The sequence below is a fragment of the Nicrophorus vespilloides genome, unplaced genomic scaffold (genome assembly GCF_001412225.1).
Source record: "Nicrophorus vespilloides isolate i.1.1-1 unplaced genomic scaffold, Nicve_v1.0, whole genome shotgun sequence".
In the NCBI taxonomy this organism is placed as follows: domain Eukaryota; kingdom Metazoa; phylum Arthropoda; class Insecta; order Coleoptera; family Silphidae; genus Nicrophorus; species Nicrophorus vespilloides.
In genome coordinates, this window is record NW_017097008.1 from 65,894 (window position 1) to 88,560 (window position 22,667).

Consider the following 22,667-nt stretch of genomic DNA (forward strand, 5'->3'; position numbering starts at 1 on the left):
AAAAACGAATCTTATTAATTTGTTTTTTGTTATCATTACTTGACTAGGTCGGATTTTAAGTTTATTACTAAGTATATCACTTTCTGGACTGAGTAAAAAATTTAAAAAAAAATATGAATTTCCTTATGTAGACAAATTAATGATCAATAGCATTTTATAAAATCAAATTATTAATATTTAATGATAAAAATAATTGAAAACTATTGACTGCTGTATTTTCGCTTGTTTTCTTATAAATATTCATTTACTTGTATAGTTATTGCATTCATATTCTTATTATTATTAACAATATATTTTAGCAAGTTTTAATATTATATGATTCAATATAATTGTAATACTTACAGAATTTCCCGAAAATAATCCCAAAAATATACAAAATCTATGTTCAAAATAGTATTTTTACATACCGATTAATATAAAAATTATAGCTTCGTAATCGAAGTGCTGAACTTACTAAGTTTTATAATTCTAAATACAAGTTATCTAATTTTTGGACGTCTACCAATTGTACCAAATATATCTAACTTACATGCCCTTGATTAAACAATTAAATGAAATTTTATAATCAAGTCTTATGAAATATTTATTTGTTTGAGCAGAAATGTTTGTATCATCTTTTTTAAATTTGAAACTTGCATTTTGTTATTTATTTATATTTAGAGTTGTTTCTTTATTTTTAAAGTTTTTAGTTTTAAATTTATTTATAGTGAATATTTCTGACCAATAAATTATAATGATTGTTTGTTCAAATTCGTTGCTGAATTATAATATTAATGGGAAATTGTAGGAAATAGAGAAGGAAAAAAAAAACAAATTAAAATGTAGGAAATTGAGAAGGTATAAATAATATTAAATGAATATTTGTATGAAACATATAAATAAAACAATAAAAAAAAGTAATAAGATATGTAAATGCTGTGCTTGAAATTGTAATAAATGGGTGAGTCGTTGTACATGTAACATTTATTTGAGGGATATTGAGAATTTCAGGAACCATTTAATAAGCACATTTATTATTTTCGTTTCGTTTATATTCAACATGATATAATCTGTTTATATTTAAAAAATATAATAAAAAGGCGATAAATATGATAATAAAAAATAAGAATGAAAATAATAACAATGACAATATAAAATTTCTTATTATAACAATTCTGAGTATTTCCCCGTTAAGAGTGTAGGGGAATATAAACATTTATATATTCATTTGTATATTATTTATATTTAATAAATTTATTTATGTGTATCAATATATTTCAAAATTCATGTTTTACCATTCTCCTCGTTGAAAATCGGACAGTAAAAGTAAATAAATTGTTTTCATTTATTTAAAAACTTCAATATATTAACAAAAATAAAACACACATAATAATTTGATCTTAAAATTTAAAGGACATTCGCGTTGAGCAAATGCCGGAATGTACAATTTAGCCAGTGAGAATATGAGAAGGGAGATGTTTATTAGCTAGGTCTTGCAGCGTCCGGACTTGGATACCCAAGCGACTGTTGCATTGACAACGAGGCCATCGCCGAAACAGTGTCTTTGTCATCCTTCTCATTTCTAACTACGTCGTTGTGGGAGCATATCACTCCCTTAGCCCCTTCGTGAAGGCAAGGCCAATGCCTAGATTGAATCGCTATAACATTTTGTAGGGCAATAACAGCGTTCTGGCAGGGTGCACGAGCAAGTTCGGCAGGCTGCATAGAAGACGGAGGATCGCCCAACAACACTCGAACACATTCCTCCGCCGAATCACATATTGAAGGCAAGTCGTAGCCACCCTCCAAGGCGAGCACCACTCGTCCACGTGCTAACTGCATCAACTGACGTGTCATATATCCAAAACAAGCAGGTGAAACTCGATAACCGCCTAATGGTGGTGCATGTCCATCAGCAGCATCGAATCCAGCAGAAACAAGTACAATGTCCGGAGAAAATTCCCTTGCAATTGGCATCACAACACTCCGGAAAGCGGCCAAATACTCGGAGTCCCCTAACGGCGGATTCAAACCGCCCGACCACGCCACATTCACATTAAAACCGATACCCGCTCCCGATCCGCATTCGACGGGATTGCCCGTTCCTGGAAAGAAGTTGCCGTCATCGTGTCTGTGCATTGAAATTACCAATACTCTTGGGTCATCGTAAAATATATCCTGAGTTCCATTTCCATGGTGCACGTCCCAATCGAAGATGAGTATTTTATGAACGCGATGTTCTTTCTGCAACAATCTCGCAGCAATAGCGACAGAATTGAAGAAGCAGAAACCCATTGCCTGTTGAGGTTCAGCGTGATGACCAGGCGGTCTTACAATTGCAAATCCGTTGCGTATATCTCCGGTCCAAGTCCTGAAAGCCAAATCCACGGTGCATCCCACTGCCATACGAGCTGCTGGTGCCGTATACAACTCGCTCCATGTCGTATCGGAATCCACTCCAATGCCACCACACGTTAACCGCACGAAAGCCGGCACAGGAAGTGCACTCATTTTGCTCATATCAATTTTGTGCCTATTCAACGAACTTGTGCCGTACAGCAAGGTATGAGCTTCCGAATGACACGTCTGAAGTTCTTGCGTCGACGCCCTCCTAGGCCGAATCCTGTCGCACCGGTGTACCAATCCTGTTTCCAATAACCTCGCCCATATGCTCTGGAGTCGACCGGCGTGTTCTGGATGCTGAGAATTGTTACCACACACACAAGCGTGTTTGAGCATTTGGTTGTCAAAGGCCAAGCCCGTTGTTGGCGTTGAGGAAGCTCGGCGTCTTTGCAGCAGAGCTGCAGCTGCCAAATGTACCACCGGACTACTAGAAGCCCTCGATAAAGGACGAATACTACAATAATGAAATTGTATTTAGTAACATTTCTTGCTAACTACTGAACATGTGCAATCAATACTATCAATACATCATATGATTTGAATGTATCATAGATAAATATTCTTGAAAATAATAATACCTTCTTGATTCGTTGGTTCTAAGTTCCATATCACGTTGTTCCTGTTCCTCGGGCAGAGGTGGCGCAGGTTGTTGGGCGGGTTTATGATTTCCATCGAGCAGCGGATGCCTCAATGGTAACGGACTAGATTGCGTCCTACCCAAAGGCCTAATAACACCGCGGGGTGTTGGTTCTTGCAGTTCGCTGATAGTATCCAATGTCGATGCTTCTTCATGTTCACTTTCGATGGCCGGCAATGATGGGTAGAATGGCAACGAGCCCGGCAGCATCTGTCCAGTTAACGACATTCCTAACCGGGCCGTGCATGCTGCCCTCATGGCCGCTTCCGATACTTCGGTAGTGGAAAGGTGGTGAGCCGCCAACGAAATGTTAGGCATCGATGGACTACTGAACAAAGCGTGTCTCTGATATTCATCAGATTCACAAGGAGGACTCAACTCTTTAGGAGGTTCTTGTGGGGGTGATTCACTCGGCGGCTGACATGACAAAATTTTCTTCTTCAAACTTGGAGGCAGGTGACGTTTACTCATTGGACTAGAGCGACGCTCCATTACTCGCTGTTTCAATCGTACTTTTAAGAGATTTGGCTCGGACGCTACAAATATATTTACATTAATATACATTAATAAACACAAGTTGCTACTAATCGATTACCTGTTTTCCTTAATGGAAAGTCGTTGGCGTGAGATTGATCTGAACTTGTGTCCATACCTTCAGACCTGCAAATAACATACAAACAAACAAAAATCAGTATAAGAAACAAAATTAAAGCGCTGAATTATTTACTAATTCGTATATGTAATGTACAAAAAAAATCAATGCTACGTAAACTCTAGGTTAAAATTAAATCTTCCCCAAATTCCCGGGTTACAGGTATTTTCCGTAAAGCTCGATTTTATATATAGAAATGGTTAGGGGTTGTTGAAAGAAATCTGGGGAAGACCTTGAGCATATAGGGACGGTCTCAATGTTCTTAACGCCAAGTGGTGGCAGCCAGTATTACGACGAAGGCGGCGTTCGCGGTGAAGCACAGGCGGAAGGGGTAGTTAATCAATATCATTTCTATTTCTGGATATCGCTCCAACCTTTGGAGGCACGTGCCTCGCCAATGGCCTTCTTATATATATTTATATATATATATATTCGTATTTATTCTGCAAGGAATAGATGAACTTTTCATTGCAAACGCATTACAAAAATAAATAAAAACATACAAAAAAAAAATATGCAATAATGCAGAAACACCGAAACGAAATCGTTTATTGCATTTGTAGCATAACACAAATACGTGTTGAATTATATGGAAACATCTGTTGCTAGGGAACATAAGTAACATATACTCAAAGCTGGAAGAAAATTTCCGCTTATTCATTTCATATATTTCTCCAAATAATTTATCAGCGCAATTATCCAACAATTAAAGGAGAAAAAAGAACTATATCTACTAAATGCCAACTTAAAGCTTTATCAACCATACATCCGCTTGCTATTTTTTTTCTCTCACAAATAGTAATTGAAATGTGCAATTTACTCGCAAATGCAACGTAATCAAGAAACGCAATTGAGAGAGAAAAAATCTCGTGTTCGTGTTTAATAAATCCAATGGTACAAATCTGAAACATGTATTTGAAGTAATCGGATCTCGGGGAAATAAGTAAAGTGTAGATAATATATAAAATGAGAAAATGAAAATGTACAAATCTTATATGAATGGATTTTGTATTAGTTGTACTTGAAATAATCATCGGTTAATAAGGTTGCGATAAGCGTTGAAACATGTTGTTTTCTTTTAATCAAATTTCCTTACCAACAACTAACCGCAACATTTATTTTGGTCGAGGAACGAAGTAAAATTGGATGAAAACATTTGAACGCCGAGACGCTGATAGTATTTAAGTCTCTTTGTATTTTCATCGGGCAATAAACACATATAATAAAAATAATAAATTTATCGAGGGCGTCACTTTTATTTTCATCGGCTTTGGCAAAGACCAAAATTTGGCTTGGGGAGCCGCCGCCTCGCCGGAATCCCATGCCAGTTAATTATGAAACTTGTAAAAATAGTCGCGCGCGAATCATTTTCATTCGGCTATTTTCCTGTGGCGGAGAGTTGCCTTCTTCACTCTAATTAGCCTGCGATTGGTATAGGTCAAGTGAACTGTTCTAATTGCATCTGAGCATAGACAGACGGAGACATAGAAAACATCTGATTACACGAGAGAGAGAGAGAATCAGAGATGAATAGTTGGTGATTTCAAAGATCCACGACCATTCGGACAGCAAGTTACATTATAATCTTCTTAATAAAATACAGATCTCCTGGCTGCATTTAATCTTCCCATTCATTAAACCCAACGCAATTGAAATACGAACAAGAGGATAGGAACATAATTAATAAGTATTTAACAAAAGAAAAAAACATAAATTAGTCTTTAGATCAATGTGGCCGACGCCTATAAATAGCGTCAGTTTGGATTTATTTAAACGGGTATTTTTAAAACTTCACTTTCAATCATACCACACACACACACTCGTTGCACACAAAGCATCTCGGCTCAAGCGATGATGCAAAAGTGTTATTACCATTCGTGCAAATAATTGCTATTTCTATAATGCTTATTTCTTTATTTTTAAGTCGTCGAGAGATAAATTTAGACGATGATATTATTTTGTACTTTCCGGTTAGGCGTAACCATTTTTTGTGTGAGTGTGTGCTCGTTCTATCATTCTCTCTCTTCTTACATTTTATTTTCTACCATATTATTTTTAGTTTTCCGCACATTTTATAACACATGACACCTACTGAAATAAATCTGTTCGTATGCGCGACTAGTTTTCTTTCTTAAGGAAATACATATATAAATTATCACATTTTCACACAACACATTATATAAATAATTATAAAACATATTTGCCTTTGATTTAATCAACATATTCATAAACAATTCATCTTAATAGTTGCAAGGTACTTAAAACCTGCAACCAATTGAATATTTTTACATAACCATTAATATTACTATCAAACTACAAATATCAAGTTAAATTTAAATAATAAAGCATATTTTCATTATTGAAATAATTTAAATTACGATATAAAAGTAACTATTCCCATTAAAAAAAAGATTTAGTATTTTAATGGTGTTGATAATCACCTCAATTATAATTATTGCATATTAATACTGTAGAATTAAATACACAAGTAATGAATGATATTGTAATTTGCACTATTACAGCATACTTAAAATATATTGATTTTATAAAATGAATGGTAATTCCAACATTCATAAATAAATAGGAAATTAATGTAATAAAACGTAACGGATTGGTATAAAAATACTATCGCGTTTTTAGTGTGTGGACTGATAGGACCACATACGAAATAAATGAAGTGTGTATAAAAGGTTATTAAAAACATTATAACATCTAAAAATAAAAACTTCGAAGGCCGAACACTATTATACACGAATTAATAACGCGCTATGGTTAAATGGCCACATCAAAGTTCCGAGCGTCCGATCAAAACAATAATTACAACAACAATCAATACACATACGAAACAATCAAAGTGGAGGAACGGCGCGACCTTGACTGTGAGCTGGTGAAAAAAATTAATGAATTATATACACACACATAATGATTTGAGTTGGTCAATGTACACGAATCTAACTTTCCCCAGATCAAAATAAATCGACTATTCTTCAGTCGTCTATTAATAAACTCGAATACATACAACAACTGAATTTATTATAGCATTGTTGGTCATCCGATGATTCGCGGTGGGCTTTTACCACCGACCGGACTATTCTCGTCAGCAGGAAGATCTCATCCCAAAAACTACTACTCATCCAGATTTATTTATTTATCGCACCGCGTCGCATGTTTATTTTTACATCCGAAGAACCAAAAGCGAAACAGCTATTTCCATCGGCCACCTGATAGAATTTCCCCAAACTATTTTTACGCAACGCCAACTGTGTGTGTGTGTACCGAAAACACATGTACACGAAATATGTATTTGCAATGTGTTCGACGAGTCAAAAAAAACGAATCTAGCTTCAGTAAGATGTATGTAAATGTTGTTTTTGTCCAGAACGTAGAATGAATTAAACATTAATCGTGGCCGGTCACGTGAATCTGGATACTAAATATAGACTCGAAAATTAATAACTTCTAAAAATAATACAACATAAACATAATTAGACGGGTGTAGTTATTTCGGTAACATTTTTTGGTAGCAACTGTTCGATTTCTTCTTTTCAGTCTGTCGAGGAGAATGTTGCAATCGGATCCCGTGTAGATATTATAAATCAATAGAAAACTTATATCAACGAGACGAAACGAAACGGACACATTGGCAATGAAAGTGGAAGTTATATTTTTATCGCTCCGGCGTCTGCCTTATCAGTTTTCCTATATCGATTAGAAATTTTTCCCCCCCGGATCCCAAAAACCAGGCCCATCTAAAAATAGACCAAAGCTACCCAAAGTTTACGACCACAATGGAAACGGCATTCTATTTTTAAAAACCATATGGAATATTGAAAAAAAAAAATCAATAATAATAATCTACCAAAACCGGATCACATTGTTTACGTATTTTCTATCATAGGGGATGCTTAATATCGTTTTGCAATTAACGCGATACAGCTGGTGCCTACCATCATCCATTATTAACCTGTCCTCATTACATAAAAAAAAACAAACGATTGAGAGAAGACTCGGTACTTGAGGCACTTGATGCAATCGATCGTAGATCAAAAAAAAAATGTAATTATAAAATTAATTTCGTGCAGGTGCAGCAACATTATTTACCACGTGCTCCCTATTCATCAATCAACATTCTTATTTACAATTTATTAAAACGTTTCGTGTCGCTGTCGATTCATGAAAATGCAAAGAATATTTAAAACTTCGTTTGCATTCTTAATCTTACAGTTTTTTCTTCATTCGATACGAATTCTATTCAGTTCAACATCGTGAGTACATGTTTGCAGATTAATGTTTAAACCTGTATTCTTGCAAGAAATCGCAAGTAAACTTTTTCTTAATAGAAAACAAGATTATTGATATTTTAAGGTCATATACTACACATTTTGTTACTGTAAAACGCTTTAAAGTGAACGAGAAATTTGTTTTGAATATGTTTTCATTATAAATAAATAGCAAATATCTATAGGTCACATGAATCACTCTTTGTAAGCGTGTATGGCCACAAACTTAAAACGGAAGAGATAAACTTGGTAACTGTATAAGTTCTTTATTCATTGTGTGTGAAAATCACAATTAGTTTATAATATAACAGAATTATGTAATTGAAAAACTGAAATAAGAAAACAATTGTTGTCAGTATTAATAAACACGAAATGGTAGCAAAAAGTGTAGTAATGATATTATAAAACAATCAATTTTTGTTATTTAAATGTTATAAAGTACTACATTATTATACAACCTTAAATCTGTATTAAGTTCAATCTAAGTAAGATTTTTAAATGTTGATAATATGCATGAAATAGTATACATTTGTATCGACTTGAAAATAACCTCAATAACATCAATATTTCAAAATACCTCATACAATCAAACTAACGCAATACTTTTCTAATCCGAAAATTTGATCAAAGTTAAAGAAAATGATATGATGAAAATGTATGATAACGTTTCGATATTTACAAACATTGCGACAAAAAATAAAAATCCGAAAAATTAAATTTAATAACGTAGATAACATTTTTACTCTCAGGGACAAAGATTGTTGAAATGATCGAGAGAGAAAAAAATGTAATTTCGCAATTTCCAATACCAAAATTTATTTTTATACTTTTTAATACTCTTTTCGTTTCGAGTACATTCGAGATTACATGCATTATCATTACCAAGTATATTTATTTTTTGCGCGAAAAAAAATATATTATTGTTGTTCAGTCGCATAAACAAGTCTCGATAATTAAAGAAATAATAACTTGTACATTGGCAATGAAAATAAAAATAGAGTGTATACAAAGTCTACATAAACGATACTTAAATTATGAGAAAATTAAAAATAAAACGTAAATGTTGCTCTATAATTATATAGAAATGCATGAAAATATTTGGAGTTTAAACTTATTACGCTATTAATCATGAATTAAAAAAATTCTACTAATGTGTAAGTAATTTTTTATTTAAAAATGTTAATAAGAAAATAAAGATATTATTTTTGTTTTAAATCCGCACCGACATTCATACAACGCTTTATCAATAGAGATGATAAGTCGGTTTTATTAATAATTTAAATATGGTCATGCGTGATATGCTATCATCTACTGTGAACAGAGGTACCGACAATGCATACAATTCGCTAAAGTTGCAAATTAGTTTCGCAACTCTCTGTTATTTGCAACAAAGTGCAAAATTATATTTAGATTCAATACAGAAGGAAAACAAGCAACAGAAACGAAACTAATTGCTTTTAGACAAAAACCCATTCAAACATAAACACAGTATGCAAAAAAAAAGAAAACGATATCAAAGGCTCTTTATTAATAATTCAATTATTCTAGTTAATGGTCTTGTTAACTTCGTTCCTTTGTATAATTTATACATATACATGCAGATCGATGTCGATATTCTAAATTCTAATTGAATCCGTGTAATCTACGGTAACAACGTTACATAATAACGCTGCATGTAGTTGGAGTTTATGCGATTGAATTCAACAATAGAGTTGTTACATGTACAATTTATTAGTATTTCAGAGAGTGAGTGAGTTGATAATTAAATTCTTTAAAGGGTATCGTATTTAAAAGGCTCACTTACGCGGATCGCTGACCCTTCAAAATGCTATACCGTCAAGAACAGACATCCAATTATATAGTATTACATACGTTTTTTCCTCTATGCTTTGTAGATAAACAATAAATGTCGTTAATAATTTGTAAAGATTACATAATTATTACGCCAATTCTAAATTGATTTATTTTCGAATATGCTAATAACAAAATTAGCTTGATTTATATTAGATATATCCACCGACTTACGAACTCCCGGACTTACGAACAAAATTCTAAATGCTCTAACTTGTTGCAAGGAAATAGATCTATCTGTTTTGTTGCATTTGTTACTTTTGTCGTTTTTTATCAAATAATTGTGATGTCTACATTGGAAAGTATTTGTAAGTAAGTATTTTGTTTATTTTAATCTATAAAAGTAAAAACCATGATAAAGTGTGGTAAGATTTTGAATTTTTTTAAGTTCCTCCCACTTACGAACAAATTCGACTTTGGAACCCTTTGGAACGGAACTCGAGGGATACCTGTATTTTTTTATTGTCACCAATTGTTTTTCTGTTTTTTTCTGGAGAATAAATTTTAAATTGATGAAATATTACTTTATTATAGACCTTTAATTTAATATATAAGTGAAATTAGCTAAACTATATTTATAGAATTTTTAGACGTCACAAGATTAGAATTAATTTTTACATTGTATAATACTTGAATAATACTAATCTATGATAGTACATAAAATCAATATTCTATTTATAGTTTAAAGTAATATGTGTCACAAAATTTAATCATTAATTATCTATATAATAACTTTAGCCTTAATTAATGTCTTAGTACTTAATCACAATAAATAATATAGGCAGTAATACTTATGGTCAATAATAACAATTAATGTTTTGTTTTATTATTATGATGTATAAATGTTTAATTTTTGCATTATTGAACACACATTATTTATGCACAAATATATTTTTTATGAAAATATGATGATATTTAGAAACAGTAATTTAAAAGGAAGATATAGACGTTTCTATGAAATAGATGACTATACAATTCTCGTTAAATAAGTCAAGATGATTGTAACATACGTCAAGGAATCTGAATCTTCTGTTTTCAATTACCTTAAAGAGACAAAATTCATTTGCAGATTATCTCCAGGTATTTGTAAATAAGGCACGATTCCTTCGAGATCTTCGAGTTTACATTGCAAATACAGACAACGGCTTTCAACATTTTAAATCCCTTTTAATAATATTTATACATTTAAGTCAATGGTAATCATTACATACATAACATTTTATGTATTTTTTGTAAACGTTTACGTTATATAAATATTATTTTTATTATTGATTGGGTATAATTTAAACATTAAAATAGCAATGTAATTTATGATATTAATTGAAATATATATATATATATAAATTGCAATTTGTATAAAATATAATATGACTAATAAAGCGTAATTTGTCCGGATTACTAGTTTGTACATAGGAAAGCAAGATGCCAGATGCACGAAACACCGTGATTCAGGTTTTCATATTTTGAATGAAAGGACTGCCAAGAAGCTGAAAATCCCCATGGCAATCTTATATCTTGGCCGGTCCGCTAAAAATTTATATTTGTAAATCCTATTTCCACGTATTCCAATTCATAACTTCGTTCGTCGCAAACAGAAAATACAAGTTTTCTCTCCATCAATGTTTGTTTAAATTACATAAATTTGCGGCTTATTCAGTTAGTTTTTAAAAGCGCGCATAAACTTACCGCAATGGCGCAGATAACGTTGCAAAGAAATAAATACAAAGTAGGAAAGAACTTGTACGCACGTGGAATGCATTAACATACATTAAATTCTATATGGCAAGCTTTTATAAAGAAGGAAATCTCTAATAGTGCCACGAAAAATGTAATGAAACGTGCAATTATTGACGCACGAGATTAAACAATGTCCACGGTGCGTATTTTATGTAATTCAACTGAACGTATTTGTTTGTTTGCGCAATTTCGCACGGGAAAGTGATAAAAATGTAGTACGATCTGTTTGATGTTCTCATTAACGTCAATTTGACTCAAACACTAATTGGACTGCTCAGATACGTGAAATCTGACGTTCACGTCTTCTATACTAATTACTGAATTTCCTGGAACACTCCAGCTCGAAATTTGATTAGTAAAGTTCGTAAAACGTAACTACCTAAATTATGCAACGTCACTTTGATCGGATGGAAATTTGTTTCCTTTTTTTTTTATTTTCTCAAAAAGAAAACCGCATTTTTCTAGTATGCATGCATCAAATGCATTATCATATTATACGTATTCCTTGGTGGATTGATGGTGTATTTATAAAACAATTCCATTATGCGCTCCACGCAAATATCTAACGCGATTATGTGACGACATGTGATAAAAATAAAAACTTCGTTATGAATGAAGTTCGCATTTTATTCAATGTCAGCAGGTAATTTCAGTGCTATCCATTCGGAATTTGTGCATCGCCCAATTACGTGAGTAATTTTCAATGTGCCGTACATTCCAATTGCAATCATTAGGACCAATTTATTTTTATTTATTTTTTTCATGCAATTTCACCAGTGTCATATATTGCACATCTAATTTCGACTCTACCTCGTGACATATCTTTTGTTAAGTCCATGTACGTAATTGCGTTCTGTATGTATGAAAATTGTAATTGCGCTGACTCTTGCTGCACAAGTCAAAACAAAGTCATTTGATAACGTGCGCCATAAATAAATGTGCTCGCAAACATCATCCGCATACGAATTAATTATAATTCACACACATTCATAACTTTTCCATTCGAGCTGATTTAGCTGCAATTACAGATAGAATCCCGATAATTGTTCGGCCGTTCTCAGCGCATAAATCAATTAGCACTGAAGATGCTCAGATATTTTAAGAATGGATAGCAAAAATATGAACGCAAATAGTAGTGACCATCGGGTATTTCATTTTTTTTTTGACAGATTACGAACGTTAAGCAACGTGTGTCACTACTAGAGTGGCTCTCTGCCAATTCGAGAATGGAACTCTAATAGAAACGAAACGAAAAACTTAATGATCACTTGACAGTGAAATATAACAATCAATGCATAAACGATGATCTAATTTGAATAAATTGCTACCGTTGTTTGAAGTCAATAAAGCATATTTAATTGCAATTCTGTCAAGTTATTGCACATTTAAATATTTGTAAATCTAATTATATGTGTTTCTTTAGCGCTCTGTGCAATTATGACATTTTATATTTAAGGTGTGAGCATTGAGGCTCATAATAGGTGAGACATTTCTACTTGATGCAATGGATTAAACATTATTTTATAACTGCAATGCACTTGTTGTTAATATCAAAGAAAGATTTATGTAGCACAATTTTAGTTTTCCGTAGAATAATATATCAATATTATATAACATGTTTTTTTTATGCAAACTTTCAACCAATAATTAATTATTATATAATACAATTATAAATATTAATTACTAATATCTTAAGCAATGTACACAATTTCATGTACAAGATATAAATCCAAACTATCAGTTTTAGTTGGAGTTATTGAAAATATACATGTTTCATGCATATGCAAGTTTTAATGATTTTAAATTATAGTCACTTGATCATTTATCTTTTATGTCTGAATTGGTTGGATGGTTTTATGGTAGACTTGTGTACATAATTGCATATTATAAAAACCTGTAATTTAATATTATTACTTTGAATAAAACTGCACAATATTTGAGTTTGGATCTACTAAAATGTTTTGACGATGAAGATGAAAATATGAAAAATCATTATTCGACTTAAATTTGAAATATAGAAAAACAAGTATTTCTAAATATAGAACGAATGGGTTATCGATAAATGAATGAATCACTTCAATGGCAGTATTACCTCAGATGTTTTTCCACGCACTCGTCAACTGACAAGTATTCTGTAATATTATATTGTTCCATATAATTTACATTTACAAGATCCATGTGATATAAGAAGACATTCTAAACAGATATTATACAGTAGTGTGGCCACATTATAAAAGCTGTTCGTTTATCTGCTTAATCATAAAAGATAAATAAAATAGAGTTATTGTTATCAATACATACTAAAGTAGGTAGTGTAGATTTCCAGTTCCATAGGAAATACTTATAACTGATATTGAAACGTTTGAAAGTCAAATGTTAATCGCTACACAATAATACAGTGATAAATTCGTTATTTTTAGACGTTACTTTTGGATATATTTAACTGCGGTCTTTCGCAACGGATTGTGCAAACCTGACTCGCGTTGAACAAGAAAAAAAATGCAGAAAAATCGATTAAATTGATTTCATATAATTGTCGCGTCGCTTATATTCTCGTTCTTCTACTTTACGAGGCATTGTTTGTTCTCGGCAATGTCAAGTTAATTCATTACAACGAATGTGTATGCATTGTGATGCAGACATATAGATTAAACTGCATTAGGGACATCTGGAGACTGACCTCTTGCAGAGGCCAATATCCGCCACCGATAGAAAGCAAAGATAGTCTCACTCGTAATATTTTTACTTACAAACGAATGCTTCATACAATGCTTTTCTTCCGTTTTAAAACGAGTTTATTACTTATCTAGCATCAACGGAAATAGTAAACCTAATAAATGAATTATTAATGTATTATTATTATTAATCATTTATGAAAATAGATGTAATAAGGGGATTTCGTGTTAAAAGGTTTGTTCTAATATATAGGATTAATGAATGTATGAAAATAAATGTGTTCATAATTGCCGAACATAGGAGAGTTGTAATTAATGAAAAATTGGTTTTCCCTACAATAAGTAGCAAATTTTATAAATAGTTTAGAGCAATTGTAATTTACTTTCATTTATCATCAGCATTATGGTTTTGAAATGTTTAATCAAATCGGAATGTTTGGTCACTTATTTGTTGAATATGAAACGTGAATATTAAACAATTTCATAGAAATTGCGCTGTTTGGAGGATGATGTTTTGCTGTTTCAATTTTTATTTCGTAGTTTGGGAGACACGTGTATGTAGATGAGCGAAACGGTGACAGTGTTTACAAACACCGAGCAAGAGGTTGGTTGGTAGGAGTGATCAGCTGATGGTATATGCGAGCGAGTGTTATTAAATTGAAAGGGCGCGTACTTTAAACCTGACCTAATCCAATACGAATAGTTTTGGTCGCTCACGAACCAAAGGACCTGCAGGAGCACACTTACCAGGAATTTTCCTGATTCTGATTGAGATTTGTTTTGGAACATCCCGAAGCTCTCTGCCGCAGGAAAGACTGCAGTTTCTGCTTTACTTCGGTGGACGCGATAGCGCTCTCCTCGTGCTTCTCCTTCTTTCTTAGCGCCTCCAGTTGCTCTCGCTGCCTGATGTCCTGCAGCTGCTTCTGCTGGTCCCAGAACTCTTTCAGATGCTGCCGAAGCTGCTGCTCGTGCTGTTCGGCCAGATGCTGCTGCTGCTGTTGGAAGTGCTGCAAAAGTATCTGGTGCTGCAACTGGTGCTGCTTCTTGAGCTGCAGGATCTGCTGCTCCAGCAGTCTCTCGGGTGCCTCTCGCTGCTCTGCCATGGCCTTCTACATCACTTTTGAATTGAATAAAAACACACAACACACCGATCACAGCGCACAAAATGGCAGCAGTACTTCTGTCAGAATTAATTCTTTAATTATGTGTGGTGAGGTCATTTCGGTCGCTCTCCGATGTTACGCTGAATATAGGAGCACACTGGCGGCGCGTCACTCAGCAGGCAGCAGCAGGATAACCAGCTACAAAGCGATGTTGCCAACAGACGATCCTCTACGTGAACCCACACGCAATCGCGCTCCAAACCATACTCCCGTCCGTGTTACCATCCGACAACTCTCGGCCTCCTGTTCCTGCTGAAACCACCAGTTTCGAGCTGTTGCCACATGTCCACGCCAAATACCCTGACACCAGTTTCATCAAACCTAAAACAATCCTGCAAACAATTTGACGCTCCAATATTACAACACAATCAGTGGCGGATTCGAGTCCTTACACAAATTATTTTTGTGGTACCCCCAATAATACTAAAAACAATAATCTATTTTAAATACTATAAGATAATTTCAAAACAAGACATTATCTTATAGTCTAAACCCAAAGTCTGTGGCTCCTATAGACGTGCCTCATTGTCTTTGCCACTGACTACAAGCAATATCATATACCTTCAGCAAATGTAATAATGAAATAGAAGCAAGAAAAACCAATTAATTAGCAATAATAATAGCTATAGCAATATATTTAGTTTTCAGCTAAATATTAATTAATTTCAAAACTAGAAGATAGAAATAACAAATTATTAAAGTTTAAGTACAAAAAAAACCTATTGATATTTTAAAAAACATGTTAATATCAATACGTTATTTAACAGTAATACCTAATAGAAGGTATAGGTGATAGGTCATAAAAAGTAAACTTGACAACAAGCTTGAAATGTACACGGACAAACGAATAAGCCCCACCCAATCTTATGTGATAGAAAGAGCAAGCTAGTCACGTGTCGTCAGCCACATGCAACAGATTATTATGTTTTTATCGCGGGTCGAATGCGCGGCAACGCTGCCCGGAATGTAAAACACCAAGGTTGAGATAAATATAGAAAATCTTTATTATAAATAAATCCATTTTTTTGTGTGCGCTCTCGGAGCGGTTCACAAATAGAACCACCCGATGCGCGCTAAACGCACATCGCGAACACCAGCAGGAATCATATTGTGAGAAAAGAAATAGCAAGAAAAAAAAATATAGAACTAAATAGCAAAAGCAACATATACATATATAGAATGAGAACTGGATTGCTGCAGGTTTGATTGAGAGTGGCATCAAATCTTCGAGATGTCGACCGTTGGTTTCAGCGGGGTCCACGCCTGCAGGATCCTCGTCAGCTCGGAAATCTGAAATTTCGCGAGATTTTCAGTATAGATCCGTCCTGTGCGCCTACCACTTGTTTAATATGTCAGTTATAACTAGAACTAGCGAATATAGAATGGAGTTATAAATAAAGCAGACTCCACGCTAAACGCTCCACAGTAACCAGTTATGGGCTATTTTTAATATGCGAGGGACACTAAAAACTCCATCGCTTATCTAAATATAAAAATAATACTTATCTAAACACGAAAACGAACATCTAAATATATAGCATGTCTTAATATATAACTGCCAAACGATCCTTTTGTTTCCAATCCATGTACAACTTGTATTGTTTTTTTTGTTGTAATTGATCAAACCTATCCCAACAACCATCGTTTGAATTCTTGACAAACACAATGCGCACTAGACTCACATTATTATTGTTTATCACAAATAATAAACACATTTAAGATATCTCAGACATTGATATCAATAATGATCATTATTTATTAATAACATTTGTTATTGATTCAAAACACATGTTATCTCATATGTCTGTCTATTATTCAAATAAATACGAACATCGTTTATACCCACCCATCAATCAATATTATTTAACATGACATTAAATAAATAAATTATACTACCTAGATTATTTTGTCTTTGAATGAGTTTCTTATGTTGAACAATTTATTATACTTAATGAAAATACTATTTTTTTATTTTATTACTTTACTTTTATTACTTTTGTACTAAAACTCGATTATTGAAAGTCAAACTTTTGGTAATATCAATATTTGATACATCAACCCTGATATTTTCAACCCTATTCTGTATATCACGATAACTAGACAGATATGAATGTACATTCGCTCGGGACTGGCGTGTGTATAATAGGGGGGCAATGAATCGAATGTTGAAAAAATCGGTTCCAAATTTACGCGTCTCGTAAAATGCGAGTGAAGTGCTTCCGCGTCTTAAATTAGTTGAGCCAAAGATTGCGCGCGGAAGCATACTGCCTCCACTACCACCTAAAAATGTTAACGATTGCTAGTTTTTGGCAATCAATAATCGATAATCAGCCGGATGTTGAATTGGGTAATCCTGCTGGGTTCAATTACGTAGCATTTAAATAATTATCGCCCTGCTAATTGTGTGGCAGTTGAAACCAGATTATTTATTGGACCCGCAACGTCATAACTGACGTCGTGACAATAAACAAATCCGTTATAATTTGTTATGTACCTGTTCTATGTAAATATGGATAATCATTAGGGTTTATTCTTTTTATGCTACGTTTTCTCATCATCGTTTTATAAGAATATTTATACAAATACACCCATTACTCATGTTTATTGATTTAATAATAACGATCGGAATTGGTAAAAGTTGTATTCAATATGTTTCGTCCTAAACTTGATTTTAATCATTTGATTACTTACAGATTATTGAATGTTTCATAATCATATTATGCTTGTGTACTTAAAGCATTATGGATTTTATGAATATTTTTTTTATTATTTGCAGAAACATTATTTCATGTAAACTAAAAATGTTATTATTTTAAATATATTATTGTGAGACGTTTAACAGTTATAGTTTATATTTAAGTACTGCAGTATAATTTTTATTATAGCAGTAAATAGTTGATGGTATGAGTTAAAAATCAAAGTAATAACTTACCGCAGGATCATCTTCAGAACTCAAATTATCGACGTATTTCTGGATTCTAGCAATCTGCACAGGATAATACTTAGTGTGTTTCACTAATTTTAGAAAACGTCTAAGGAAGTCGATAAACTCGGGTTGCTTGGAGCACTGTTTACACTCGAAATTGATCATATATATGTTGTGAATGCTCGTAGCTAAACTCGATTGTTCCCTCAGTAGGTATATCAATAATCTGTAAACAATACCACTGAATTTTCCATTTCTCAACATAATAAGCTTCTGATGAAGATCAATGGATGGATATTTCAAAGTCAGCAAAGGCATATTTTCTAGATTCTTCAGAATAGTTTGCAGCAAATTCAATGCATACTCCAGTCGCATATCCGAACCAGTTATGCAAGGTGAGAAATCGAATTCTATCAAATCTCTACATAGATTCAATTTGTGCATACACTATGAAATTATAAAAAAAAAATATAATTAACAAATACGCTCAGTAAACAATATAAAATACTTACTGATATTTTTATAATATTTCTAAGTAACTTCATTCCAACTATGCTAATTTCTTCATTAGATCGTTGTGATAATTTCAATAAAAACAGGAAAAATTTATCGGACAAAAAATGTTTTAAAATTATCGGATTCATCTGATTATTCATCAACATCTTCAAACAATAACTGCATATCTCCTGTAGTAGATTTTCGTTAATTTCAGATTCGATTATTTGCAAAAATCTTTCAATGACGAAGCAACAGAAATTAATATCATTTGAAACAGACGGTTTCAATAGCAAAATCGAATATAAAAGATGTTGTTCCTGCATTACTTTTGGTATATATTCCACTATATCGGTATGTATTGATCTATGACTCAATTGCATTAATAACTTGATAACTCTTAAATTGAAAATGAATAAATTTATTATTTTAAATAAATATGCTTTACCTTACCTGGTTTGTACTTCATTTTCTGTAGTGAGAATGAATTTGGTTAGCAAATATTCCGACCTTGAGCTTTGCATACAACTTAGCAATACCGAATCATCAGCGGAGTTATGAAGCCACAGCGATATTAGTCTTTGTTTAAAAAATGCACTGCCTCTACTTAGTAACCACAATAATTGTGATTTGTGATACGTTAACATTGTGCAAATATTTGACTTTTGAAATAAATGAAACAGATTTTTATCCAAATTGTAATCCACTATTTCATTCTTCTCCGCAACATGTACTGAATATAACAAGTACATAGATTTCTGCACAGCTGGATTGGTAGGAAAGCCTTTTTTAAATCTATTGATCAACGCGGCATGGATATATTTTGATTCCTGGCTATAGCTACAAATTTAGAAATTATATAATGTAAATAGATTAAAACAAAAAACTTACTTTAGGTACATTAATTCGATATAATAAATTATAAAAGAAAATTGGTTATCGAATCTTGAATATTCCATGAAAGTCTTGATTAATGAAAAAAGATCAGCGTTATTTAAATTTAAATTCGGAAAAATGTAACTCATCATTTTCAGAAGAATGTCAATAACTGTATGGTTGTATTCCTCGAAATTTAGATTGTATAAAAGAAAATGAATTTTCTTTATTAATATCTTCATAATAGATTCAGTATTTTTGTAGGATGTCAATATTTTGGATATTGCATCAAAGAACATTGAAAGACTTAATTCGCTGTTTTCCTAAAAAAACATAATCATTCTTTTTGCGAAATGCAGTTATTAACTTTGATATTTACCTCGCTCACATATTTCGTGCCTAAGATTATGAAATCATTGAACGTCTCGATTTCTGGTAAAACCGACTGCTTCCTGGAAAAAGCATTACTTTAATTTCATTCAATTACCAAGTTAATCGATCGCACCGCAATATTGCGTCAACTATTTGGAATCCGTGGATGTAATCTTTCTCCAGATGAACAAACAGTTCCGTCAAACAATCATTGTAGTTAGTTTTGTCTATTAAATTCAAATTTTCCATATCAATCATCTCCAAGAATATCTCGCAGCACATTTCGTTTGTTGATATATGTTCAGTGTGCGAACTCTTTAATACTGTACTTATAATCTCACATATTGTGTCTATATTAACGACAAACTTATCGGATTTCAATCTAAAATATAGTTATTTATATTAAGAGTATACTTAAATGCAAACAACTATATTACATACTTTGATAATATTTTTTTGAACGTTTTTAATAACAACAATAAAGTTTCGGTGTGATCCTCTTGCCTCACAAAGAAGTTTAAATTTCTCATTATAAAGTCTACCGAGTTTGACATATTGCAAAGTTCCATCTGATCGCTTTCCCAGAAATGCTCCAAAATTTTTGAATTTAATCTGTAAATTAAAATGTCTAGTTGTAGGTCACCATTATGTTAAAGTTTTGTAATGTTTACATAATGATTTGATGGTCCATTCCGTCCAATTCTGGCAATTCGTGGAAAGGATAACACTTTCTTATTTTATCCACACGTCTGAATTCTTCGTTATCATTTTCCAATAAGTTGACAACTTTTTCCAGAATGCTTACATCCAATATACTAAATGTTGCCATTCTAAAAACTCAATATAAGTTGTCTTAATACGAATAATATATAATATATATGAATTAGTAAGGTATTATTCTTTATTGATTCCATTTTATCAACAATAATTATTAAAAAAATGTAGAAACAACAACTGGTATAATTGAATAAGTAATAAACTATAAATATAACTATTTTGGATTACTCTTCTAATATAAAACGGATAATTGTACATAATTAGTAATTTGAATATAATAAAAAGTTATCTCAAATGGTTGTATACAATAAATAATATTTATAATAAAACTTTTAGTGGGTGTAATTTAATTGAGCTATTATGTATGCAACCAATATTACACGAGTGTTTCAAATTTAAAAAAAATACCGTTGCTACAATTTTACATTGTTAATTGCATTATATTTTACATATTAGCAAATACTCTACTAATTTATTAAGTTTAACAATGAATACCACACAATAGAAATCATTACAAAAAAGAGTAATAACATGTGTTGTTACTATGTTATATATAAAATAACACGAATTTTAATTAAATTACGAAGCTTATTCTAGTAACGGAAATATACTTACTTTTTGAATATTTAGCAAAAAACAGGATTTATCTAACTGTACTTCTTAGTAATTCACAGCTGTTTATACACTCAACAAACAACTTGAAACAAATGTTATTTTTGCAGCGCTATTTTGACAATCTTTGATATTAATAATAAAACATTAGAATAGCTTTGTTGCAATGATTACTTACCAAGCTAATAAAACAAAAGAAAGAAATTGTTTTTTGTTTCACAGTAAATAGATTTTCAAATAACAATGAACAAAAAATATCTAATAAAAAATGTTTTTAATAAACAATCCAAAATAATAGACAAGTTTTTGTTGATGTTCTTAATATGGAATAAATCTATACATACATAAACCGATTTGATTTAAGCTCATAAATGGTAAAAAAATTAACTAACTTTAATAAATGAGTTGCTATAGATTATTGTGAAATCGAAAGTTAATTAATTATCTCCAAATATAATGATTTTCCTATACAAAAATGGGTTAATAAAAAGATCATCCATAATACTGTATTACTTTTATTTATTATCATATTCCAAAAAAAATATATATAAAATAATCGAAAAATTATAACCAAAAATAGTATTAAAAAAAAATGTACAGTATGTATTTTGTGCTTGTTACTTTTTTTTTACACATATTATTTCTCACCTTAAAGGGACACTGAGGAGGGTTGGTACTATGAATTCACTTTAAAGATTAATTCAAAGGATTTGTACATACAATTATTTAAAACAAAGAATGATTAGAGACTAGAGCAGAGTCCGAAGGAGTATTCTTTCATTATCAAAGAAGTAATAATTAATAATAAAAAAAAGAACACTTCATGATTAAACATATCTAAGAAAGAACGCGTTGCGTTCGTTTTGATTCCATGTGAAATAACGGTGTAAAAAATATAGTTTAAAATTAAAAAATAACAAGAAAAGAAGGACACGTTAAATCATAGAGAGCGTGATAATTGGATATGTCGTTGGTATCAAAATTACCATATAGATCTACGTTTAGGATGTTTTGTTGAATTGGGGAGGGATAAGGAGGTTTTTTTTTTTTGTTATTTGAAGAGATTCTTCTGTTGTTGTTGTTTTTTTGCACTTACGTACATCAACATTGTAATACCATCTTAGGGAAAGGGGATTGGGGGGATGGATACTGAGCAATTATGAACGGATTCTTATCGCCTGAAATCATCATCATTATATATCTACTTGTGCCACTTGAAATACCGTCTCTTA

General features: G+C 32.0%; 2 protein-coding genes across 2 annotated transcripts; both read right to left on the reverse strand.

The window, feature by feature from the left end:
• Positions 1–1,263: 1,263 nt before the first annotated feature.
• LOC108558701 (histone deacetylase 4) lies at positions 1,264–15,619 on the reverse strand. Its single transcript, XM_017915696.1, has 4 exons — positions 14,962–15,619; positions 3,615–3,679; positions 2,961–3,555; positions 1,264–2,836 (listed from the first exon to the last, which is right to left on the reverse strand). The coding sequence occupies exons 1-4, from the start codon at positions 15,315–15,317 to the stop codon at positions 1,462–1,464; spliced, it is 2,391 nt and encodes a 796-aa protein (XP_017771185.1). The 5' UTR covers positions 15,318–15,619; the 3' UTR covers positions 1,264–1,461.
• Positions 15,620–16,220: 601 nt separating this feature from the next.
• LOC108558700 lies at positions 16,221–18,885 on the reverse strand. The gene is made up of 3 exons (XM_017915695.1): positions 18,816–18,885; positions 18,310–18,750; positions 16,221–16,667 (listed from the first exon to the last, which is right to left on the reverse strand). The coding sequence occupies exons 1-3, from the start codon at positions 18,846–18,848 to the stop codon at positions 16,596–16,598; spliced, it is 546 nt and encodes a 181-aa protein (XP_017771184.1). The 5' UTR covers positions 18,849–18,885; the 3' UTR covers positions 16,221–16,595.
• Positions 18,886–22,667: the final 3,782 nt, after the last annotated feature.

What these genes read in the sequence shown, in the direction of transcription:
- LOC108558701 (XM_017915696.1), bottom strand. Translation starts at nt 15,317, where the DNA reads ATGGCAGAGCAGCGAGAGGCACCCGAGAGACTGCTGGAGCAGCAGATC. An exon ending in CTTTCCATTAAGGAAAACAG is followed by an intron (nt 3,556 to 3,614) that starts GTAATCGATTAG and finishes ATATATTTGTAG; the next exon opens with CGTCCGAGCCAAATCTCTTA. An exon ending in AGAACCAACGAATCAAGAAG is followed by an intron (nt 2,837 to 2,960) that starts GTATTATTATTT and finishes TCATTATTGTAG; the next exon opens with TATTCGTCCTTTATCGAGGG.
- LOC108558700 (XM_017915695.1), bottom strand. Translation starts at nt 18,848, where the DNA reads ATGAAGTTACTTAGAAATATTATAAAAATATCA. An exon ending in GAAATATTATAAAAATATCA is followed by an intron (nt 18,751 to 18,815) that starts GTAAGTATTTTA and finishes ATAATTTCATAG; the next exon opens with TGTATGCACAAATTGAATCT. An exon ending in GTTCTGAAGATGATCCTGCG is followed by an intron (nt 16,668 to 18,309) that starts GTAAGTTATTAC and finishes GCGAAATTTCAG; the next exon opens with ATTTCCGAGCTGACGAGGAT.